Source organism: Lepidochelys kempii, chromosome 3, assembly GCF_965140285.1.
Source record: "Lepidochelys kempii isolate rLepKem1 chromosome 3, rLepKem1.hap1, whole genome shotgun sequence".
Taxonomy (NCBI): Eukaryota; Metazoa; Chordata; order Testudines; family Cheloniidae; genus Lepidochelys; species Lepidochelys kempii.
In genome coordinates, this window is record NC_136382.1 from 76,333,425 (window position 1) to 76,359,455 (window position 26,031).

Here is a 26,031-nt window from a genome sequence, read left to right on the forward strand (position 1 = left end):
CAAAATCAAGAAAGAGGACAACTTTGGCTACAAGCCCATCCTAGTTCAGTGGCAAAGTGAAGGCTGCAACTAGAAATAAAAAAGCAAAATATAACAAATGGGGGAAAGGGAAGAAAGATAGCATCAATATAAATCAGAAGTTATAGGGTGCAGAACAATTATAAGGGAAGTTAAAAACAACAGGGAAAATCCAGGGCTGACAGGGCAAAGGACAATAAAAAGGAGTTAAGTATATTAGGAACAAAAGAAATCCTAACAATGGTATAGATCCATTGCTATATGGAAAGGGTAAGATTGTTAATAATGACACAGAAAAGGCAGAAGTGCTCAATAAATATTTTGTTCTATATTTGGAAAGAAGGAGGATGATATACTAATATCATATGACAACGATGAACAAACTTCCAGGCCATTATCAGCTAAGGAGTAGAGCTGGTCAGCACAACACTAGCAAAACAATCCTTCGTCAGAATTTGCCTATGCAACAAAATTGGAACTTTTCCAGAGACAGTCTAATTTTGCCAAAGTTCTGATGGAACTCAGGCAGGGAATGAAACCAAATTTCCCAATCAGGATTAAACCAAATTTCAAAATATTGAAATCCTCTACAAAACAGAATTCCCTTTTTCCACACATCTCTAGTGGAGAGGATGTTAGACAACCTCTACTAGGGATAAAAGTTTTAAAATTAGCAGGCCCTAGATAACCTTGCACCCAAGTATCCTAAAAGAGCTAGGTGAGAAGATCTTTAGACTGCTGACGCTAATTTTTAATAAATATTGGAATACCAGGAAAATTCCATAAGAGTGGAAGAGTGCTAATAATATGCCAATATTCAAAAAAGGCAAACAGGATGATCCAGGTAACTAGATGCTAGATAGTCTAACGCAAATCCCAGGCAAAACAATAGAAAAGCTGATATGGGATTCAACTGAAAAAGAAGTAAAAGACATGAATATAATTAATGCTCGTCAACAGGGTTTATGAAAAATAGCCCTGATTTCGTTCTTTGATGAGATTACAAGTTTGGTTGCTAAAGATAACTGCAATAAAGTTATCGAATATAGTTACATACTTATATCAATATAGATATGTAGATATAGTAATAGTTATATAAAATTAGTTTAAACTACTGTAAGGCATTGGGCTTAGTACTACCTGACATTCTGATTAAAAATTGGCATTATCTAATATCAAGAAAACAAATGTTAAGCGGATTAAGAACTAGCTAACTGGCAGATCTCAAAAAGTAGTCATCAAAGGGAAATCATTACTGAAGAGGGGTATTTCTAGTGGGGTTCTGCAGGGACTGGGATTAAGTCCAATGCTATTCAACATTTTAATCAATGACCTGGAAGTAAATATAAAATCACTGTTGATAAAATCTGTAGATGACAAAGATTGGAGGAGTGGTAAATAATGATGAGGACAGGGCAGTCATACAGAGTGACATGGATCACTTGGGCCCATTCAAACAAAATATGTTTTAATACAGACAAATGAAAAGTTGTATATCTAGGTACTACGGTGACCACCTGTACCACATTAGGCAGGACAGTCCTGAAATACAGAGTTCAAGTCCTGGTCCGAATGACTCCAGGACAATGTTTGTCCCGGATTACCTGTGGTGTTGCTCTGCGGCTGCCCAAAGCTCAGGGGCAGGGCCAGCCTCTTCCTGGAGGGGGAGTTGAGGTGGGCCTTAGCCCCCCTCACCATGAGGCCCTACTAGTTACAAGGAATGATCATAGCTCAGGGCAGGTGAACGGTCCAGGGCTCCCCAGAGCAGCCTGGGCTCCCTGGGCAGCTCTTACCACAGCCGAGCTCAGGCTTCTGGCCTGGTAAGAGGGCAGGTCCTCAGGGGGAAGAGGAGAAGCAGAGGGTGAGGTCTTGGGGAAGAGGAGGAGGAGCAGGGAGTGGGGCATCAGGGATGAGGAGGAGCAGGGATGTGGCCCCAAAGGGGCAAGGCTCCTGCATGTGTCCAGCTTTTGCCTTTTGAAGGCAAAAGGCAAAAGTGGGACACATGCAGGAGCCTCGCCTACGTACAAGGAATGCGGGCCATACCTACAGAATGGGGTCTGTATCCTGAAAGCAGAGTCTCTGAAAAGGATTTATGGGTTAGAATAGCTGGTGTGCTGAAACCACAGCTTACTATGCCAGCCAATATTCTCTCTTTCCTTGTACTTCCTTGTTGGTCAGTTTGTATACATCTGTTGTTTCTTGTCTTATACTTAGATTATAAACTTTTGGGGCAAGAACCATCTTTGTTCTCTGTTTGTACAGAACCTAATCCAATAGGGTCCTGTTCCATGACTGGAGCTCCTAGACATGATCATCATCCAAATAATAACAATAATAATAATTAATAATAAATAGCATGCACTCCCAATGCGATGGTATGGCAAAAAGGGCTAATGCAATCCTTCGATGTATAAACAGGGGAGCAGTGAGTAGAAGTAGGGACATTGATGAGAATGAAATTGGAATACTGCATACAATTCTAGTGGCCACATTTTTAAAAGAATGTTGTACAATTGTAGAGGGTGCAGAAAAGAGCCATAAAAATGATTTGAGGGCTGCAGAAAATACCAGTGAGAGACTTAAGAAGATCAAAAAGATTGAAAGGTGACTTGATTACACAGCTTAAGTACCTTTACAGGGAGAAAATACCATGTACTAAAGGGCTCAAAAGTCAGAAATTAGGCACCAATTTTTAACAGTGAGGTGGATTAATCACTGGAACAAACTACAAAGGGAAGTGGTGGATTCTTGATGTTTATAAATCAAGACTGGGTACATTTCTGGAAAATATGCTTTAGTCACACATAAGTTATTGGGCCCGCTACAGGAGTGAAATTTAGTAGCCTGCAATATACAGGTTAGATTAGATGACCTAATGGTCTCTTCTGGCCTTAAACTCTATGAATTTCACTGTGAATCCCAGAGAAAGAACAATGTAGCTGAAGCTAGCAAAGAGCTGGAAAAGGTGTTATGAAAAACAGAATTAAGAGTGGAGAAAGCATTGTTAACAAATAGAAGATATGCATTTAATAAATTCCTCATACATCAACAATGCTCCAACAGGATTTCATCCTACACAGCTAGACATGAGCTAACTCTGAATCAAGCTTTACCCCTTTAACTTTACCATACATGTATGAAACAGAGGAAAGATTAGAGGACAGTGGAAAAGGATAAGATAAAGGAACTAAAATTCGTCTTTTCTAATACAGAGTTTCACTACTGCTCTATCAAGCAGTCAGCTGAACAGTATTTCTTGGGGGCGGGGGTTGGAGAAGGGAGCACAGATGAGTGGAGTAGACTAGCTCTTTTGAAGGAGGAAACCAAAAACTTTTAAAGTGGTCACTAATTTGGTTCAGTTTTGTCACTAAAGGTCCACCTGCTGCAACAAACAAGTCCTACACCATCACTTCTGACAGTACAAACCCATGTCTCACCAGAAGCTCAACCAGTTTGAATGCCAACCAAATAACAGTTATCACTTGTTAGTAAACAGCTCGCTCAGAGTGTTAATGTCAATCAAATTATCCACTCATCAAAACAACTATAATACCTTCAAGTGATTTTCAAACACCAGCTTTACAAATATTTGCTGTTAAAAAGCCCTGGGCCAAATTCTGCCCTCACACACACACATACACACACACACACACACAATTCCCAGCAAAGATAAAAGAAGATGAGTGTATGCCTCTGGTGGCAGAATTTGGCAATATACATGTACAATGGCAGCAAGAAAAGAAGTGACATCCCCTTAACTAGGAAGACAGACATGGAATGATAGTGCCATGATAGTCTGTACATAGAGTTTGGAAACAAAATGTAATGTTTAAACAGCCTGGCAGAGAGCATTACCAGTAAATCTAATCATGAAAAAAGTGACTGTGCAGAATATAATGGGTTGTACATTACCCAAGAGGCCTGCTAGTGACCGCATGTCTTTCTCCATCAGCTTGTATATCTCTTCCTCCGAGAAGCGGCCGATGCCATGGCCATACATTTCTCGTTTCACAATTCCTTTTGTTAGGTGGCACAGAATCCACTTCAGCAGGTCACTAAAGGGGCCACTGCACGAAAGCATCTTCTGGGTCTCGTGGAGATTGTCCACCCACTGGCAATAAGCTAATGTCCTAGAATGTGGTGAAAACAAGTTACAACTGTGCAGCATATTGACCCCCCCACCACCGCTACAAAGTAGCCCACAAAAGGGTTTGATGAAGAGCTTGCGTAAATCTTGAGGCCCTGAGGATTATTGGCCTGATGGAAAGTTAGCTCTGTGGTAAAATATACATCTTTCTGTGAATGTGGAATATCAACCAGAATACTAAATGTTGGCCCTCGTTCTGAAACACTTGTTCACACTGCATAGCACTTAGTCATGCAAGTAGTCTCACTGAAATCAGTGAGATTCGAGGAGTAAGTACTACTCAACAGAAATAAGGGTTGCAGATCCAAGCCCTAGATTAGCACAGCAAAGCGTTGTGCAAACCAGATCTGGTGTTAATAAAAGACTGATACACATGAGACAAACTTTTCCTACCTATCCATTCCCTTTGTCTTAAGCTTTATTTTTACTTCGTCTAAGAAGTGACTCTATGCGCTGCTGAAGCCTGCCAAATGAATCATTTTGCTGCAATAATATGATTCTTGTAATAGGTATTTGTTTCAGAGACCTAATAATATGATTCTTGTAATAGGTATTTGTTTCAGAGACCTCCACTCTCCTCTGAAATGTATTAAGGTTTATGGTTTAAACAGAAAAATAATTCATTTAAGAGATTTATGCTTTGTCAGGTTGGTTTTCTTTTGCATTTTATCCTCTTATGAAGTGAAGGTTTACCCTAAATGAGATATATTTTCAAAAGGACTTTGCTGTATTTCAATCTATATGTTTGTTTGGTAGAATGGAGGATGTATTCTTTTAAAAGGAGTCTTCATTATATTTGCTTTGCCAGCCAAAATCTCCCAGTTCTCACTTGAATTGCTGGTCTTTATTACTCTTCCAATGGGTTAAAGAGAAATTTCAATTTTTTGCTGAAGAAGCTTGTGAAAAAAGGAACAATTAATTTGGGAAGTGACAGTCATCGTAAGTAAATATTGAACAGTGAAGCACTCCCATTGAAGGCAATAGGATTATTGTCACCAACTTCAAAAAGAGCAGGAGCAGGGAGTTTAAAAGAGTTATCCATCGGAGGAGGAGGTGGGAAGAGCAGATGCAGCCTCGGGTGTCTGGGAAATGCAGGGTGTTTATGACAATTTGTGCCGGGTATTCCTAGTAATTTCCAAACTGGAAAATATAAAATCAGCTGAAACATTTTTGGTCATTTTGAAAGCTGGTTGATGGAGGCACAACAGCCTAGTGCAGTTAGTCAGAAAAGTTGAAATATCACACAGTGTAGAATACAGTCTACAGATTAACTGTTCCAGTGTACTGGGATTTTCCAGCAGAAGCCACCAGAACCCAGTTTTTCCTGTTCTGAACATGACTTCAGTTTATCATTGTACATAGTTCTAAGCCTATGGGATTTCCTCATTGTACATACTGATTAACTAATGCAAGAGAGAGAATGAGCAAAATCCTTTTGGGCACTCCTATACATTTTCTTTCATATCATCACAAATGTCTGCAACCACAGACAGAAGCAGAGTTCAATATTCCCCTGACACGACACCTACTTTCTCACTAGGGTCCATTTCTAATCTCTTTAGGCAACAGCTCACAAATTCTTCACTTTAATGACTCTATTAACATGTGGTAAAAAGTCACCAAGGATATTTCTTGCTAAGAGTAAAAGGAGGATATTTGGCTTAAAAGCCAAGCAAGTTGTAATAAAAGCCTAAAATATACAATACTCTCAAAGCTGAGCACCTAGAAACATTTTCAGTTAATCAAATTAAAATTAATTCTGTGAATTAATATTTATATTTAAGTATTCTGACAGCTGGTCTACTAAAGGCAAGGCAATTTTTTTAATTTGAAATTGATTTAGGTAAGTCAGTTTTAAAGAAACAAGGTGGGTGATGTCATATCTTTTATTGGGCCAACTTCGGTTGGCAAGAGAGACAAGCATCTGAGCCACACAGAACTCTTCTTGCGGTCTGGGAAAGGTACTAAGAGTGTCAAAGCTAAATACAAGATCAAACAGATAGTTTAGCATCAGTAATTAATACATATTCTAAAGGGACCATCCCAGGTGACCCATTAATACCCTGTAGTCATAGGACAAAAAGGGGAGTTAGTGAGTTATAGATTGTTGAAATGGACCATAAATCCAGTGTCTTTATTGAAACCATGATTTTTAACATCTAGCAAAGATATGAATTTAAGCTCCTAGGCTTGTTTTTTGAAAGTGATCTGCAGGTTTCCTTTCAGGATGAGGACTGAGAAGTCAGATATAGAGTGATCATTCTGTGAAAAGCATTCACCAATAGGTGATATGATGTTTTTGTCTTTTATCATTTTCCTGTGAGTTCATTCGAGAACACAGTGATTGTCTGGTTTCACCCACATAGTTCAGGGGCATTCAGGGCACTGGATGTGGTATACCACATGTTGTGATAAGCATGTGTAGGATCCATGGATCTTGAAAGATGTGTTGTGGGGGCGTGTTGATCATTGTAGTAGTGGAGATATGTCTGCAGATTTTGCAACTGGTATTCTGGCAGGATCTGGTGCCACTTTGAGTTGGTGTGTCCTGGTGTGTGGAGAGCTTGCTTCTGATTATGAGCTGGGAGAGATTGGGGGGTTGTTTGAAGGCCAGAAGAGGGGATTCAAGAAAGATTTCTTTCAGGGTGGGATTCCCATTGAGTATGGGTTGTAGTTTTTGGATGATACCCCATATGGGCTCCAGTGTGGGGTGGTCGGTGACAAGTGAGCTGTAGTTCATGAAAGCTTATGCTCAAATAAATTTGTTAGTCTCTAAGGTGTCACAAGTATTCCTTTTCTTTTAACTAGGTGTGTGTGGTCAAAGGGCGTCTTATTGCTGTACTGAAGCAGGTCCTCTCAGGGTGTTTGGGTAGCCTGATCCATGATGTGATCTACTTCTCTGGTGGAGTGTCCTTGTTTGGTGAAAGCAGTTTTGTGTGTGTTAAAGTGTGTATCCCAGACTTTCTCCTCAGAGCATATTCTGTGGTACCTGAGCGTCTAGCTGTAGATAATAGGATTTCTTGGTGTCTTTTGGGATCGTCACTGGATCTATGAAGGCAGATGTGATGATCCATGGTTTCTTGTATATAGTTGTTTATAAGATTCCATTGCTGAAGCTGATTGTGATGTCCAGGAAGTTGATGCTTGTGTGGGAGTATTCGCAAGAGAGTTTAATGGCTGGGTGGTGGTTGCTGAAGTTGTGGTGTAAATATATGAGGGAGTTTATCATCATAGAATCATAGAATATCAGAGTTGGAAGGGACCTCAGGAGGTCATCTAGTCCAACCCCCTGCTCAAAGCAGGACCAATCCCCAATTTTTGCCCCCGATCCCTAAATGGCCCCCTCACGGATTGAACTCACAACCCTGGGTTTAGCAGGCCAATGCTCAAACCACCGAGCTATCCCTCCCCCCAAGTCATCTGTCCAGAGTCCCTAAAATCTAACCACAATAATGATCAAACCAGCGGACAAAGGGGGTGCCATCATAGTCCTCAACAGTGCTGACTATGTTAACAAGGCCAACTGACAACTTTCTGACACCACCTATTATAAGGAACTCAAAAAAGACCTCTACAACACAATTTACCCATAAATTTAAGGATATCATCAAATCCTTTCCCAAACAAATCCAAGAGAAACTCTACAAACTCATCCCCCACGAACCCAAACCAGGGACCTTCTACATGCTTCCCAAGATACACAAACAAGGAACCCAGGCAGACCCATCCTATGTGGCCACAGCACTCTTACTGAAGGAATATTGGGACTCATAGAAACCATCCTCAACCCACTCACCACACAAAGGGACAGCTTCCTCCAGGACACAACTGACTTCCTCCACAAATTCCACAACATTAACAACCTCCCTCAGCACACCCTCTTTGCCACCATGGATGTCACCTCCCTATACACCAATATCCCTCACAATGACTGGATAGCTGCCTGCTTCAAATAGTTACAAAACAAATGACAACCCTCAGATATCCACCCCAAACACATCGCTAAACTCATCCATTTCATCCTCACCCATAACAATTTTACATTCAACAACAAACACTTTGTCCAAACCATGGGAACAACCATAGGTACTCCCCAATGGGCCACTTGGAGAAGAATTTTGGGACAAATGCACCAATGATATACCTGAGATACATCAATGATATTTCCATCCTCTGGACAAATGACTTAAACTCCCTCATAGATTTCCACCACAACTTCAACACCCAATACCTGTCCATTAAACTCTCACTGGAATTAAATATTTCCCTGAGCCTCACTTACTGGTTGTGGAGCAGTACTGAGAACTGGTTGGTTCAGGAAAGGACAACCACAAAATAAAGATTGCCAATATGGATATTAATCTGGTGAAAGTACAAAGGGGCTGGACCCAGATGATCCATTAAAGACATAATTTTCATGAACAACCTCAGACTTGTGACATTTTGTATGGCTGCTTTGGGGGATCAGATGCCCCAAAACTCAAATTTGGGCCTGCAAAGAAGGTAACTAAACAGCCAACTACCTGATCTGTTCACACAAAGCCATGATTCTGAGCACACAGAAATGTGTGTGCCAACAAATTTAGAGGCTGGGTTAAGGCAACTGCAAATTGGCCCTACGCAGGGTCTTATCATAGAATCATAGAATATCAGAGTTGGAGGGGACCTCAGGAGGTCATCTAGTCCAACCCCCTGCTCAAAGCAGGACCAATCCCCAACTAAATCATCCCAGCCAGGGCTTTGTCAAGCCTGATCAAAGTATATTATTGTTACACAGCTTGATAAACTGATTTATCTGTACTTACTACCAATATCTATTCATTTTATATCTGTAATATTAGAATGGTGAAACTTGCTTAAAGCTGAGCACTAATTCACACTTCATGTTAGCAAACCAGCCTGTTGCACTAAGACGGGCCTCAGCTCACACTGTCGCTCAAGCGGACTATTTCACTGACTCCTAATAGTCCTGTTGGGCCAATCATAAGAACTACCAGGGATCAATAGTGGATGTCCTGAAGACCCAGAAAAGAATCATTAAGGAGAGTCCAGCTTAAGAGAGTACTGGGAGCAATCATACCACTATAGCTCAAGGCCAGTTCCTCCCTCACCCCGCGGCCATGAGTCCCTTTATAAAAGGCCTCTCTGAACTCCAGATCTTTAGGACACACTGTAAGATGATCTATTTCCTCAGGCATTGGGAGAGGGGTGAGTAGTGTCATCAGCTGGTTGTTTATTTGGTTACATGGGTCTAGACTGTTATACACTGGCTTTAAGTATTTGTGTGATCTGTGTATTTTTGAAAACTTACTAGTGCCTCAGATAGGCACTCCTGTACAAATCTTCGGACATAAATTAAATAATAATCCATTGAATACGAATGGTCCCGGGAACTAGCATATCTGAAACAAAGACATAGGTAATTACCTTAGTCTCAATACATAAGTCAGTAATGGGAGCAGGCAGAGAGGGTCACCAGAAGTGGCTAGCTTGAAGCGCCCCCTTACTGTCAGAAACTAATTGAGAACTTATGCAAAGCAAGAGGTGGGTGTTCTCAAAGGTGAAGTAGGGGGGTGGCTCCTTAGCATGTAGAAAGTAGGAGACCATTAGGGACAGGTCCTCAGATGGTGTACATCACTGGTGCTCGATGGAGCTATGATAGCTTGCACCAGGTGAGGATCTGATCCTTCAATTTTGTCTAGTTTAGGCAAATAGTTGAGATCATTCTGGGTAAACAAACACATTCCTAACATGTGTTAACCAACCCCAACCTAATCTCAACCTCTCTTCCTAATCTAGACTACCGCTTAGAAAGCAGCAAGGAGACAGACTCCATTTTGAAGAGACAAAAGACTTCTCCTGTAGACCCAGCAGGAACCATGACGTCTATATTGGTAATTCATAGCTAAAATTTCTGAATGCCATGAGTAATAGTCCTTTCTTTTCCCTTAATTAGAAACCTTTGCAAGACCCCCAGAGAACAGACTGTGTAAAGAAGCTAATGTATAAATTCCTAGTTTCTGACTGTTTTCTCTGCTGCGCCATAACTTGAAAGTAACTTTTGTTTCATCTAATCTGGATTGACATTGACTATTCCAGCAGGGGACATATCAACCAAGTGAGACCATTTTTGAAGGCCACTTTAAATCTGACCTCAGCCTAGAAGACAGGTGGTAGATCTCTGTTCAAATCTCTCTCATCAGGTGAAGGTGGGACTTGAACCAGGGGTCTCCCACATCTCCCACTGAGCTAAAAGTTGTGAGAGAGGTCCTCCTCCTTCCCCAGCTTCTTGTGGAAATGCTGTAGGTGCTTAACTGCAAATAGCGCTCCCAGATGTGAATCTCTAGTAGATATACACGCTTCCCTATAACCTAGAGTTAGGCGCCTATCTTGGTGAGAGAGAAGAGGCCTAACATACACCCCTCTCATCAGCATCTCCTAGTGGCTAATTTAGGTGGCTCCCTGCCTAGCCTGCTAGCTTTTGGGAATCACAGTCTAAGGTGCCTATCTCTCCCCATTCAGTGTCTTGGAGTCTAGGCACCTAACTTAGGCTTTGTGATTTGCAGTGTGTTCCTGTGATTTTCTAAGCATCTAAAAGTTCGGCATTGGGACGCTCAGTATCACAACACCTACGTATGTTGGTGAACCTTGGCCCAAGTGCCTTCAACTGCCATTGAAGTCAATAGTTCAGATCTTGAGAAGCATCAACTATGCGCAACGCCCAATGAAGACACCTGGAGTTCCAGGTGCTCAGCAGCTCCTCTCAGCAGTTGGCCCAGTAGGAGTGGAACACCTCAGCAAGAGGCACTCAGCCCCAGGAAGGATGGGGCCTTTTTTTTTTTTTAAGAAAGAATAAGGCATCACAAAATGTACTTTGCTCCTTTATTTGACAAGCATAGTTTAACTGTAATTATTTATGACAAGGCTCCCCAAAATGCGAATAGGTGTTCTGGCATACATATTTTAATGCAATGAAGTCATAATGGGAACCCTCACTGTACTTTTAAGGGCCTTACTCAACCAGTAGTCTCACTGATGTCACAAGCAGCATCCTACATGAGTCAGGGTTGCTGTGTCTAGTCCTAAATCTTTGCTGGTGAGTGGGCAGACTCTCATTTTTGTGAGTGAGAGTGTAACAATTAGCAATAGGAGATTTAGTAAGGTTCTATCCCATATTATGGTTTATGGGCTTTTAAATGACTTCAGGTCATTCTACTACCAGACAGACACAGAGAGAAATCCTTTGAGTTGAACGTTAGACCTTGCTTCGCTCAGCCAACAATACTGCATCCCATTACTGATAGTGGAAGAATAACAACAAAATTCTATTAAATGAAGAGGACTGTGCAAATATATGTATAGTTTTCAGTTAGTTCAAAATATTGCATTCCTGTCACCTATTAATCCCAAAAGCTGGATTTTTTTCTCTCCCTTTTGGCAATCACAAATTTATTAAACAGTCTCAAATTCAGCCTATTATTAACCAGCCCAATCCTGTAGTTATTTCTCATGTGCCACTGAAGGGGTACATGTGAAAGGACTGCAGTATTAGCCTGTGATTGCTCCTTTTTATAAACTTGCAGGTGGGCAAAAGGCCCGATTCTGAACTTCATTTGCAATGGTTTTACACCCTCCAGTGGTGTTTACGCCTGATTCACACTGGCACAAGTAAGAACAGAAAGAGACACCAATTCTCCAAGAGTGAAAAGAATTGTGGAATTGACAGCTCGGTTCTGAGTTATTTGAAAGACAAAGCAAGCATTCATTTCCAGATAAAACGTGCAGCGGCAGGTTTGATAAGATCAGAACAGAACTAGCTTTACCATGCAAGCTTACCAATAGAAGTGCTCCTCCACCATTTTTGTCACTGCTCTGGAAACAGCTCTTTCATGTGGACCAAGGTTTTTATTTAAATTCACTCCGAGTTTCTCTTCCAAAAAGTCAATAATGAACTCAGTGCCAGATACTTTTTTGCGATTGTATTCAATCCAGGGCATTTTCCCTTGAGGGGAAAGTTTTCCATCAAAATAGTTCTAAGAAAAGAAGCAAGTAAACAAAAACAAAAAAACAAACACACAAAAAACACCCTTCAGCTTCTGTTTGATCAGTATAAAGTTTTTTTTAAAAGGTGCCAATACCCGAAGCATAAAATCAATATCCTCCATAAATAGCTATCAAACTAGAGCGACAACCTTACTCTAAATGGAAATGCAAAAACCTATTTCCAGCGTAAGTAATCCCTAGCCAAAAGAATGTACCCATCATTGTTTTTGTTTTGTTTTTTAATGCAAAGCAATGGGACCAGTCCTGAAAGGTGTTATGTGCCTTTGATGCCTTCTATAGTGTGTTTTAATGTTAATTATTTAATTAAAGTCCAGTGGGGATAGAAGCACTCAGAACTCCACAGGGTCAGGCCCAATATTCTGGACAATTTTGCATCATAGACAAAATAACAATAATATTTGGTACTTATTCACAGTAGCATTCTTCATCTTAAAAGCACCTTACGAACCCTAACTAATAAAAACAAGGAGGAGTCTGGTGGCACCTTAAAAACTAACAGATTTATTTGGGCATAAGCTTTCTTTTACCCACGAAATCTTATGCCCAAATAAATCTGTTAGCCTTTAAGGTGCCACCGGACTCCTTGTTGTTTTTGTGGGTACAGACTAACACGGCTACCCCTCTGATACCTTACTAACTAAATGTCTCAGTAGCCCTGAAAGGCAAATGTGGCTAATCTGCACACCCACTAATCTATACCAAAAGTGGATACAGTGGGAACAAGAAGGACCTAGACTCAACCTCAAGCTCAGATGAGGAAACCCCAATGGCATGTACTCCTGCCTTCTTTCAGGCCTTCAACAAGCTGCCAGGCCCAAGCGATGGAATGATATGTCACTCCCTCATTGGAGTGGGAAAGTATGTCTTTGCCTATGATCCTGGCATTTCCTGGTCTGCGAACCTCAGTCATCTGCAGCCAAAGTTCCTGCAATCAGATCCACAAGAACATCACCTGTGTGGAGTCCCATTAAAGCTAGCAGGTCTCTGCATCTAAGTATTTATCCCCATTTTACAGATGGGGAAGCTGAAGCAGAGAGATCAAGCAGGGAATGAGTCAGGAGTAAAACGCAGGAATTCCTGGTTTCCAGTCATGTGATTAGATCATTAGACCATAACTCTCTTTAATTACAACTCTGCTTATTCCTAAAAGCACAGATATGAGCTGCTGTATTCCTGTTCTTTTATTTTTTATTTATTTAAAAAGACACTCAACAATGTTAACTATTCTTGTGATTTTACAGCAAGTCTCGTGATAGTTGGTGTTCTTCTTAAAGACCCAGCTCCTGGAGTCTTGTTATTACATACAAATCTCAGTTTCCGTTTAAAGATAGAGTAAGTTTCTAGCCTTCATGTCTGTGGTGAAAAGCTCAAAAATGTGAACCCTAAAGGCTCAAAATGAGAAGCCAAATAAAAAAACTCAAATTTATTATTTTTTAAAATGTTATGATTTTAGGCCAACTATTTTGGATGCGTGACTCGTGATTTTTGAAGGTTTGGAGTTGGCAATACAATGTCAACCTGTTTAGGCCTCAAAAATTTAAATTCCAGAAATCCATTAAGGTGGAAGATAGACAAACACATAGCACACTGTGTGGCAATGGAGATTCAGCAGGAGATCCTCGTTAGATGGCACTTCACCCTGGCTATATTTAATAATATGGATGTCTGATACATTATAAATACATGTTCTTTCTCAGACACATCTTCCTTCTGGATCAAATTAGAAGAAATATTGGGGAACATTGTTGGGAACAGTGTCTTCTGGCTCTAGTGACTCTTGGATTTCTGCCCATACACAGATATCCTGATATGAGAATAAAATGATATGATTTGTCATGACTTGTATCTAGAAATGAATGAATAAGGGAATGGAAATCATCTGTCTAGTGTATGAGTGAGGAGAAAAGATGGACGGTGTTCTGGCTCATAGCAGAAAGACTACAGAAACAGATGACTTGAAACTTAAAGGAGAATACCAACTCTTCCATGCTCTTTAGTCCAGGCTCTTCCCTTATGAAAAAAGGCCTACAGAATTTAAAATAAACTGGTAACCTTTCTATAGATTTTTTTAAATCATCCTATAAAATTTAATAGTCCTTCTATACATTGATTAAAAAAACCTATAGAAAGAATCTCATTCTTATTATATTCTATAGGATTTTAAAATAGTTTCTCTAGGACCCTATTAAGTAGATATACAGTATTGTTGGTTTAATCTCAGTTAAACTCCATAGGATTGTTCCATTAGAGTTTTTTCCCCTTATGCCAAAATATTTATAATTTTGGTCATTTGCTGTTAGCTTTTATAAAATATATTTGCATAATTTTCTTTATTGCAATAGTTTAAATCAATATACCTTGCATTAATAAAAATTAAGACGATTTTATGTAATATGTGTGTGAGTGCATTTGTGTGTAAAGAATTACGTTAACACAACATTACGTTTACACATTTTAAACTTAGGAAATGCAAAAGTTAAGATCCTAGAAACAAAGTTGACAAGCGTATTACACAGGTAAAATCTGCTGAATCTTAGGCTTTCTAGGGTTTGCTTTTTTAATGTTTCCTTGCAATATGATTAAGCAAGCAAAATGGAATATAAGACTTCTATTCATTATCCTGTGATATTTTAAGATGCCCTCCATCCCTGGGCAAAATCTCTTACACTACATTGTACTGTGTCTGAAGCGGATATCTTTCAGCCCAAAACCTTTATATCTTTAAAGCTGCTACTAAATGTCATCAAATATTTACCAAACTCTCACTTAAGAACCAGTCCAGCTGCAAAGAACAGTGAGTGGCCTTGGTATTGGTACATAAAAACAAATAAATCCGCCCTAGTACGTTAACTTTAACTGTAATCTACAAAGCAATTGTCACAAGAGCCCATAGGAAACTCATTTTAGGTAGATGGAATTTACAGACTGAATTGCACAAGACATTTTGGGGCCCTTTTATAGTGATAACCAGGAAGAATTAAGCCTAATAGTTCCAATTACTACAGTTTGTGTTGTGCCCCTTTGTATCTATTTTTAAACTATTTCTTAATAAATATATAAATATAACGTTTCTGTTGCCTTTATACTTTGTCAGACTGTAAAAAAATCCATATATTTCAAAAATTCTATTTTACAGAAAACCCCTGAACCCAAAACTGGTTCCTTCAAACCAGACTCTACAGAGAACATCATCAAAGTTCAACACCTGGCATAAAAACCTTTTGCTACATTGTAACATTCACAGACATCAACAAAGCAATCAGGCCAGATCAAGATGGCTTGGGAAGAGAAAGCAATCTGTGGCAATGTTTAGGATAGGAGGACTGGCAAAGCAAAGCAAAGCTTATATTCAACAGCAAACACATCTGATCAAAATAGCATGGTGACTTGTTGGCAGTGGTCCATAAAAATGGATAAGGCATTCTAGCAACAAGTGAATTTCTTGATGGTTCAGAAGTCAAGCAGGCTCAGAAATGTCCTTGCCACATTGAGTGGCCTGAAAGGTGCCACAGTGCTGACGGAAGACAAAGGAAGGGTAGAAATGAGAGGCACATTCTCCTTTAAAGGTCTATACACTCGTAGGGCACAGGCAGCACCGGCTGCCAACATATACTAAATGCAAGAAATGCTAGCAAAACTGATGTGTAAATGTCACCTTCTGCTTCTCTGTGATATTTATATCTGGAGGGAGGGGAAGAAACACTGGATAAATTCACCAGATAATCACTCTCCAGTGACCATTAAAATTTGTGCTGCAGGGAACGGCAAAGGATGCAGTTCAAAACTGTGCTGTCTGCTATTGTCCAGCTAACAGGAGTTTCTAAGAAGTTCTAAGGGTTCCTCAGTAGCTTAATTTCATCTTTTTTTAATCCTCCTTTTCTCTGAGGGTGTGTCTACACTTGGAGCTGGAGGTGTGATTCATAGCTTGAGGAGACATACCCACGCTAGCTCTGATCCAGCTAGTGGACTACAGTGTAGCTACAGAGGTGCAAGCAACAGGAGGGGCTAGCTCTCCTGAATACATACCTACCATCTGAGAAGGGTATGTACTTGGGCAGCTCGTCTCTCCCAGCTCATCTCTCTTCATGCTGCTGCAGCGACACTCTATTTTTAGCACTCTAGTTTGATCAGAGCTAGCGCGGGTTTTTATGAATATGGTGCATGCCTCTCTGCGTTTTTCTATGATGGGTACTTGGCCATGGAGTTAGATAAAAAAGGGTTGTTAGAGGAACCAAGAAGGGAAGGTAAAACAATGACACAGATAGGAGATCTAGAGGAAACAATGGAAAAAGCTGTTTATTAGGGAATACCTCCACCAGGTAGCCTGAGAACAGTTTATTCTTCCCAAGGCTAAATCTAGGATCAGAAGGAGAATACCAAATATTAAAGGATCCTGGGCCTAGAAAAGAGCTGGGGTGAGTGGCCAGACACTGCCCAAGAAGTGTCAGTGAGAGCTGGCAAGGAAAGAGAGCAAGCCTGCTGTGAGCAATCGGTTTCTCCCAGCCAGAGATGGGGATTAGCTGGACTGAGGGAAATTTACAAAAGTTGGCAAGAAAAGACTAAGACATAAGTAAGAACGAGGCATACAGGCCTTTTATTTTTTGTACCCTTTGCTGTACGTGCTTTCTACCTTTGGGGAAAGGAATAAATACAGCTTTGTTTTGAAGATGCTGATTCTGAGTCACTTTAATCAACTTGCTGGTCACGGGTCCCCAGAAAGAAAAGGCTGGCAGGTGCCAATGCAGTTGGGCCTGTTGGATTAGCACTGTGGGGAAAAGCGGCCTACCGCCCATAGATTCCATCTAGCAGTGGTTGGACTACATGGTTCCACCAGAGTGAGGTGCCGGGAGGCAGGCCTGTCACCCACTGGGTACACTCAAAAGGTACTAGAAGGCATCTAAGGCACATTTGCCCTGTAACTATGACAAACCATGTCAGGAGACAGCCATGGTCTAACTGGGTCCCTCCAGCACTGCTGGTTTTACAATGTTTATGGGATCAGAAAAGAGCAGTGCTTTAATTTACACTGGGAAAGGGGGCCTCTAAAACCTGCGGGGCTGGAAACTTCCTTTCCTTGTAAATAAAAGCTTAGAATTGGGGGGGGGGGCGCAGAGAGAGACAAAAATCTCTAAATCTTCAAACCCCATAGAATTTTGTATACCTGCAGTCAGATTTCTATTGTCTCAGCCAATGAGATTTTTGGACAGCTCCCTTCGACTACATTTATAAGGAAGCTGCCCCAAGCAGCATCTTGTGAAATACAAGGAAGGTATCAGAAGGGCAGCCGTGTTCGTCTGGATCTGTAAAAGCGGCAAAGAGACCTGCGGCACCTTATGGACTAACAGACATATTGGAGCATAAGCTTTCGTGGGTGAATACTCACCCACGAAAGCTTCCAATACATCTGTTAGTCTATAAGGTGCCACAGGACTCCTTGCCTCAAGGAAGGCAGGTGCCTCCAGGGCCAGCAGCAAAAAGTTCTGTCTTTGTCCCTTCCTGTCAACAGTTTAACTGGGATAAATTCTGCCTTTAAACCCCATGCAGCCCCATAGACTTCAACCCCAGGGACTGAACATTAAGCAATTTGGGTGTCATGGTAGAAAATTTCTCCTCCTGATTAAACTTTTTAAAAGTTTATAAAGACTTCAACTAGGTTTCCAAGTGACCTGCAGCCCCTACATCAACATCTCTTCCAGAAGGCCCAGAGACACAATGCACAGGGGAGATTTAGGGTATGTTTACACAGCAATTAAACACCCACAGCTGGCCCAGGTCTGCTGACTTGGACTTACAGGGCTCAGGCTGCAGGGATGTAAGATTGTGGTGTAGAGGTTTGGGCTCAGGCTGGAGCTCAAGTTCTGGGATCTGCAAGGGGGGATGGTCCCAGAACCTGGGCTCCAGCCCACGCCCAAATGTCTCCAATGCAATTTGACAGCCCCGCGAGCCCAAGTCAGCTGACATGGGCCAGCCGTGGATGTTGAATTGCTGTGGAGACATGTCCTAAGAGTGCATGATGTACTCAACTGACCTGACTGGAGAACACCAAGTAAAGACTGCTGACATGCTTCTGTGCGGGGCTGAGACAAGCACAGCCTTACGCACACTTGACGTACCAAGTGGTGGTAGGAAAGTAAACATGATCATGCAAAGTCTCTGTATGGCCAGAGGATAAAGGACTGTGCCACATGCTTCCTTCCAACTGCATGTAAACATCCAGAGTAAGGACAGTGCAAAATAAAGCTGGTTGAGGGTGCTCTAAAGTCCATGTGTTGGAAACAACACTGGCAGACCCTGGGCAGAGGGCAACCCAGCACAGCCTCCTGCCAAAAAGGAAGACTCTTAGAGTCGCACGTGTGTGGTTGTCGCTGACGATGGGCAGTTGCAAAAATGCCTGTGCTCAGTACACGGATGATGCACTCCACATGGGTCAGGATTCAGTGCCAGGGCACAACAGCTATTCGGATCTACACACCAGCTGTGTGGAAGGCAGGTGCGCCAGTTCCACTCTGAACCAGCCCATTTGGTAGTGCCCCTGTCAGTGGTCATTATCAGCATCCATCACACACTGCGGCCAGGACCACGGATGCTTCCTGCCTGCTAGACATACCTCCTATGGCATAGAGGGCCCCAATACGTTCATTCCTAAAATAAGATGTCCAGGGGGTGTGCGTGTGTGTATCCCATACATGGTAAGTAACATTCCTTTAAAAATTGCAGAACCATGGGCTAAGCTGCTTTTATATTGCAATTTTGTCAGCCTCACCTGCCTTCTGCCCACTACTCCACCTTCACTAGAGCTATTTTAATCATTCCAAACCTGCTTAACCAACCAATTGCAAAGAAAAGACACCCCGCCAAAAATATGTTTGTCCCTGCAAACAGCAATTTCACCCCCAAATTACAATTCAGCCTCAAATTGGTCGGAGATGTCGGAGGGGCTTTTGCCCATGCTGCACCTGTGATATGTTTAAAGTTCACTATCTTGTGAGCTGTGCCAGCTGGACCTGGGAGGCGTCTATCCTTGGGAAGCCAGGAATTTCCTCCTTTCCAGTACAATACTGTGCTTGGTTCTAGTGCTGGAAAATCACAAGATAATGGACATTAAAACCAGACGTGACTTTTTTTAAAACTATTTTAGATACTCTTAAAGGGTTCTAAGGTATATCAGTTATTGTTTTTCTTTACCTCAGATGTCCATACATGTGGATTCATAGCTGTAAAGCAGGCTAGTTTTATTGGGAGTGGATACAAACAACAATAAAAAGTAAAAATACTCTAAATAACTTTTCTAAAAAAAAAAATCCCTGCCAGCTACATGGCAAAAACAAAATACTTTTCATAACAGTGTGATATAAAAGTGTTACTGGAACCCATCTGAGATGACCACACAACTTACTCATGGCTCTACTACTTGTGAATAATGTAGTCATCCCAAAACATGTGCCAATAAAACAAACATTTATACCACATTGTACCATCATGTATTCTTATATTATTAAGCATTCGTATAGTCCATCTTAAATTTACACAGTGCATTACACACGCAGAAAAAAGATATGTTCTCTGCCTCAGAGAGCTGAGAAACATATATATGATAAAATGTAAAACAGCTCTGTTAAAATTGCAACAATGGGGTGTGAACTTATCCAGAGGTCTGGTGGCTAGATCTTGACTCTAACAGATGGGAGAATCAGAATAAATTTCCCAGTCTCCTGTCTCTCAGTCTCTGGTTTACTTTGGGATTCATTCCCTGGAGAAAGACAGTGCCTCAACAGCAACCCATCCACTATTAAGAAAGGGTATTCATGGGCTCTGCAAGCCCAGTCCTCCTCAGCCAGGAGGGCAGTGTCTGCAATGAAAGGCCAAATGAGGGATTTGTCACTATTCTACTAGGAGAGCATAGAAGAGACACCCTCAAAGAGAAGAAAAAAAAATGCAACAGCTTAAATTTGATCTATTAACATAGCAAACCTGGTAGGCTAAATAAAACTAAACAACATTGAATTTTAGAGCAAACCAGTCCATTATGTAGCATTATATGAATGCTGAAGCACTCCAAAAGTTCATTTCCCCCAAAATTAAATTTTCAATTGCCATCAAGCAATGAAATCTGGAATAGTGCTTGAATGTTTAGACCAACCAGCTTCTGTTAGGCCTACCTTGAAGATCACAGACCAAAACTTCACTATTGTGATAAGTGTGTATCTAGTTAGCTATATGTGTACACATATACTTCTCTTGGATAAGATAGGTATTTCCCTTGCATACTTAGCATTGTGTGTTTCTATAGTTAACCATAATGTAAAGGGAAACAGTACACTCAAGTTTACCTGGTAGGGTAAATCAGCCATCCTTAAATAAGTTTCCATTTTCAAACAAAAAGGAGATAAACTGGGAACACCATTGTTAGGCCTTGAAAATTGATGCAGTATAATAGCATCTTTGGAATCAACCTCTTGCTCTTTCCTGTCAAAAACAAAACAGAATTAAAAGAAACCCAGACTGCAGCATGTGCCATATATCAATATATTAAGTGCACGAAGGAGCGAGAATGGCTGAGGCAAAACATTTTGTCCTCTCTTTAATGGGTTATTGTAATTTTTTATTCATCGAGTCTGAAATCACTAAAAAGCACTTACATTGCAGGAGCAGAATTCAGACAGGAAGCTTAGTTAATTCTATGTTGGAGAGACCCAAAAATCTTGCAAACCTTTGGTAATAAGCCCAGGCTCATAGACTAAAATAAATAAGCAAGCAAGCCTGAATCTCCCCTGCCTTGTGCCTCATGTAGTCACTTAGGGCTTGTCTTATAGGCGCTGACTCCATGGGTACTGCAGGGCTGGAGCATCCACAGGGAAAAATTAGCAGGTGCTCCGCACCCACTGGCAACCAAACTCCCCCCGCCCCCGCCCCCACCTCCCCTGAGCGTGCCGTGTCCCTGCTCCTCCCCCTCCCAGCACTTCCCACCCGCCGCCTAACAGCTGTTTGGTGGCATTTAGGACTTTCCGGGAGGGAGGAGGAGGAGGCGGTAAAGATGAGGGGTAGGGGTGGGGACTTGGGGGAATGGGGAGGAATTGGGGCTGGGCGAGGGTGATGCAGGGGTGGGCATGGGAGGGCCCAGGAGGTCGACCAACCACAGAGCAGAGGGGAAGTCGGCGCCTATGCCTTGTCTACATGGTGCCTTAGTCCACACTAGCTGAGGTGTGATTTTTAATGTGCACTAGCATGTTGCACACTATCTGGCCGGTGTGAACCTGGCTCATATTAAAAGTTCCCTTGTTCTTGGTACCATATTGCTGTTTGAAATGGGACTACATTAACATACACTGGGGAACTTTTAGTGCATATCAGTAGGGTTCATACGAGCCAGTTAGTGTGCAGAACACTAGTATGCACTAAAATTGACACCCAAGCTCATGTGGACTAAGGCAGGAGTTCTCAACCTTTTTTCACTTGCGAACCCCTAAAAAATTTCAAATGGAGGTGAAGACCCCTTTGGAAATTTCGAATAGAGGTGCAGGCCCCTTTGGAAATCTATTGTCTGTATATATAGTTGAATTCTGTTTTCAGTCTATGTCTTTCACGGAGCACTTAGACAAAGTGAGTGTAAAATGCTCCGACTTTGCTGTGGTAGTGTTTTTCAGCCACACTGCACAGTTATAAATGACAACACAAGGGGTGAGGCAATGGAAAATCAGGCCCTGCAAATCTACTTCCTTCAATTAAGGGCCCTAAAGAACAAAGAGACTCTCTTGAAGAACATGAGCAACTCAAGCATAGTTTCAGCTCTCCGATCCCCACTTCCAGACTCAGAAATGCCATTCACTTCCACTGTCTGTAAACTTGTCATTATCTTTGGCCTTGTTCTCTGTTCTTTGTATCACCTCCCATTGTACGTGTCCATTGTCACCTCTCCACTTGGCTGCCCAAATACACCACTGCCTTGACTCCACCCTGCCAAAGCCTTCATCCCTTCTCGCCTCAACTATTTTAACTCTCATCTCTATGGCCTCTCAAGATCCCTATCATCCTAACTCCAGAATATCCAAGAGACTGCTGCTTGCCTTCTCCCATGTACAAAGACTCACGGCCACATCACCTCTGCTGTCAAACAACTCCAATGGCTATTCATTCATTTCAGGATCCAGTTCAAAATGTCCCATTCATGGTTCTCAAAGCCCACCTGGACTTGCTCCAATCTACCTCCTGGACTTGGGACCAAACTTTTGCTCTCAATTACAGTGAGGTAAATCAAGAGGATTCCAAAGGATTTACACTAGTGTAACTGAGAGTAGAATTTGACCCAAACTCCATGAGATCCATTCAGGTCAATGTAGCTGTACAGGTATAAAACTGCAGCAAGTCAAAGGAGTAAGAAGAAGGCCCATTGGCTCTTACGCACCCTCCTGCACCTCTGGCACTTGTCTAGCACTGGCCTCTTATCTGGGCCTTCGCACAAGTTTGCAACTGTTAGTGTAAGTGCCTTCTGCTCTGATGCTTCTACCATCTCAAACAGTGTTTCAGTATCCATCCACCTCATGCAGTCTTCATCTCTGTTGATATCTTATCTCCAAACATATCTGTTCTTCTTTGCCCAGGCCCAGGCCTCTCTTACAGGAACTGCCTTTGGTTATTGAGTTTAAGGGAGATTTTCATAGGCACATATGTCAAAGGGAGTGAGATGCTTACTGGCTCTTTATGCCTTTGGAAACCACCCCCTTTATGACTCCAGGTCTTACTTGAATCATCACACACTATCTTGATACAATACATCGTGTTGAATAGTTTCAGTCTGTGAAGCATTTGGGATATATTGTCCATGAAAGATTCTGTACAGAATAGGGTTGCACTGCACATCACAGAGAGCAGCCCATGCAGTTTTGGTTAGCATGATGATGATGATTTTAACCTCTCAAAAATGAGCTCTGAACTGCCAGAGATGATGTTAGCTTGCTTTGCTTTTAAAATCCGGCCACTAGCCATTGCAATTTGACTGCCAAATTTGACACATTTTAAAATGTCTGATTTTAAATCATTTAATACATTTATAGCATCCCATTATATACTAATATTGAAACATTCATACACAGATTTAAGATTGCTAGGAGCCTGCGGAGGTGGCACATGTTTGCTGAGCCTGTAAATCACATCTGCACATTTCTCCAGAAAATTTAATATCTTTTAAAATATGGCTACATGAAGTAATTTCATTCTGTAAATCTCTCCTAAGGATAGAGGCAAGATAATCTATGAAATTTCAATTATAAAAACATCTCTGAATTCAAGTATTTTCCAAGAATTATGTTTATACTGGTATTTATTGTAAGCTGAATGAAAATAAGTGCATAAAATATATAAGGCAAGTATATCTCTCAGTGCTAGTGTTATTAAAAGGTTATCAATGGCAACATTATCTTTGTTTACCTTATGTTGTGCATGGCAGCCCATTAGTACAGGGCTACTTTGATCCTTTATTTCTCTGTAAATGTACCCAGAAATAACTTCTGTATTTTGCCATTGTTTATATTACACAATCAGCTGTCTTATGCAATGATCGTAGAAACCGTTTAGGACCCAATTATGCAGTCCTCACTGAAATCAATGAGCGACTTAGCTGAGTAAGAAGTGCAGGTTTGGGCCCATAGTAATCTGAAGTTCATCTCCATTCCATTTTCATAATGTTAGTCTCCACCAGACTTCTATGGTATACTTATATAAAATGCCCTGAGATTGTTCTCACTGAGTTCTTTAAAACAGCGTACTAGTAATATATCACCTCTGTTGTGGATATTATATTTCCAGGTACATCCCTGGGAAATCAGTAGTTAAAGCCACCATTTTCTGAGATGATTTACTATCCTTGTAAACAAGCTGCAGCACCATATGCAACTGTTCACTTCAGATCTCAGTCTATGACAAACATACTCCTGTGTCTATTCCTGCTCTCACACTCCCTATTACTCACACCATTATGAAGCTAGAGATCATAACCAGGCACAATACTGCACTGAAAACAATTGTGGCTTCTTCTTATTTTCAAGAGCTCTTGCATAACCAGTTGCTGCTGCATCATTTTAAATATGCATTTTCATATCAGATTTTTGAGCAACCCCAAAATAGCACTGACCAGTGTGTTCAATTTGACACTGAGGTTTATTTTGCAGAGTTGTCTTATTTAAACATACTGGTCATTTGGGCGGAGGTGGGTTATTACCTGAAGATTTATTAAACAATGTTTTTTGCAAAGCATCTAAAATGGCAAGATCTAAGAGTAAGATGGGTCCATGATGAAGATTGCTCTTGTTTTAAAGCCCACTGGTTTAATCCTGAGCCCCTGTCCTTAAAACACAGGCCAGACAAGTTAGATGTTTCCAGATAAGGCTAAATCCATCCCAGAAAAGAGCCCTATGGTTGATCCCCCTAGTACCAATGACACTTGGGTTTTAAGAACGATGTATCTACTGGTGCGACATTAATCCTTACAGAGGTGAAGCTCTGAAATGCCTAATAAACAAAAACAATTACAAAAGACTCCCGATTTCTGCCTTGCTCCTTGTTATTGTGTCAGTTTCTCAAGGGGTGAAGGTCGAGTACCATGCATTCCCATCAGGTCAGTACTGTCTTATTATTTCCTACTCCCATTGCAGCATCTATTCCAAATCCTCCCTGCTGCAGCCTGCCCCAGGCTCGCTCTCTCTCTCTCACCTAATTGCCAGGAGTTCATGGAGCAGATACGCCGCGGCAGCGAGCAGGGCTCCCCCAGTCAAATACAGGGTTTTCTTCCACCACGAATCCGAACCCAGCCCTGCCATGATCCCACCGTAATCCTGCAAAGGGAAAGCGATGATGTCCCCATAAAAGGAGAAGTGCTCTTCGGCTCCTGCACACCAGCCGAGGGTGAGGCTCTGATTCCGGCTCAGCGCAACCACACAGGACCTGGAGGGGGCAAAGCCAACACCCCAGTGCATGCTGCGCGTTGCCTGCGGCTCCCTTTCCCCCCGCCGCTCGCCGGGGCAGTCCGCATGGGCAAGGGCCGCTCAGCTGAGCAGCGGGCCAGGAGGGGATGGAGCAGCGGTGCTGGGTCTCCGTGGTGCTCGCTGCAGCAGCCGCCTCCTTCTGCAGCTGCCTCTCGCCTTTGTCTCTTCGCATCGAGGAGGCTGGGTGATGTCATTGCTCCTGGGAGCACCAAAATACCGGGGCAGTAAAAATCACACCCCTCTCTCCTGTCCCCTGCCTGTCCGCCCCCCACAGACAGCCTCTTCCGGAGAGCTGCCCTGCTCTCCCCATCAGCGCGGGCTAGGGAAGGTCACAGGAAAAGGACAAAACTCACCTAGAGCTCAAGGGACATGCTGGCATGTGCTGCTAGCCGGAGGGGGAGGATCCAGAGTAATGGCTGGATTGGAAAGATTTACTCTCCAGGGGGAGGAAGCAGCTTTCTGCTCTGATAGCTAATTCCCCCCCCCCCCCCAAGCTATAATTATATTGCACAGTTAGCCTGGACCAGGTCACGTGCTTAGGCTTTAGCTTGAGAAAATGGAAATCAACCATTGTTGTGTGTTTTATCTGGTAAACAAACCTGACTGCAATCTACCCTCTTTGGGGTTGTATTAAAACGGCAGTAAAGACCTGCCAGTTGCACCCTACCCTTGCAATGTGCATTGGATCAGGTAGCAAGGCTAGGGGGGTTGGGGTTTTTTAAGTGTTAAATACCTCCCACTAGGTGTGCTAGATGAGCATCTAGCATGATTGCACCTCTTGCCATGTATGAAGAACCATGTCATTTATAAACATATAGCAGGGAA

The 26,031-nt window shown here is 41.9% G+C and overlaps 1 protein-coding gene across 2 annotated transcripts in view; it reads right to left on the reverse strand.

Moving 5' to 3' along the window:
- The window catches only part of FAXC (failed axon connections homolog, metaxin like GST domain containing), a 41,170-nt gene extending 15,573 nt beyond the window's left edge, over positions 1-25,597 (reverse strand). Inside the window, exons 1-5 of one of the 2 annotated variants that reach the window (XM_073336833.1) lie at positions 25,560-25,597; positions 24,935-25,056; positions 20,560-20,695; positions 12,002-12,198; positions 3,931-4,148 (exon numbers count right to left, since the gene is read on the reverse strand). In XM_073336833.1, the coding sequence (XP_073192934.1) occupies positions 3,931-4,148; positions 12,002-12,198; positions 20,560-20,695; positions 24,935-25,041 (658 nt within the window). In that variant the 5' untranslated portion in view covers positions 25,042-25,056; positions 25,560-25,597. Of the gene's footprint in view, positions 1-3,930; positions 4,149-12,001; positions 12,199-20,559; positions 20,696-24,934; positions 25,529-25,559 lie in introns of those variants that run through there. The other variant, XM_073336832.1, reaches the window with a different exon arrangement.
- Positions 25,598-26,031: the final 434 nt, after the last annotated feature.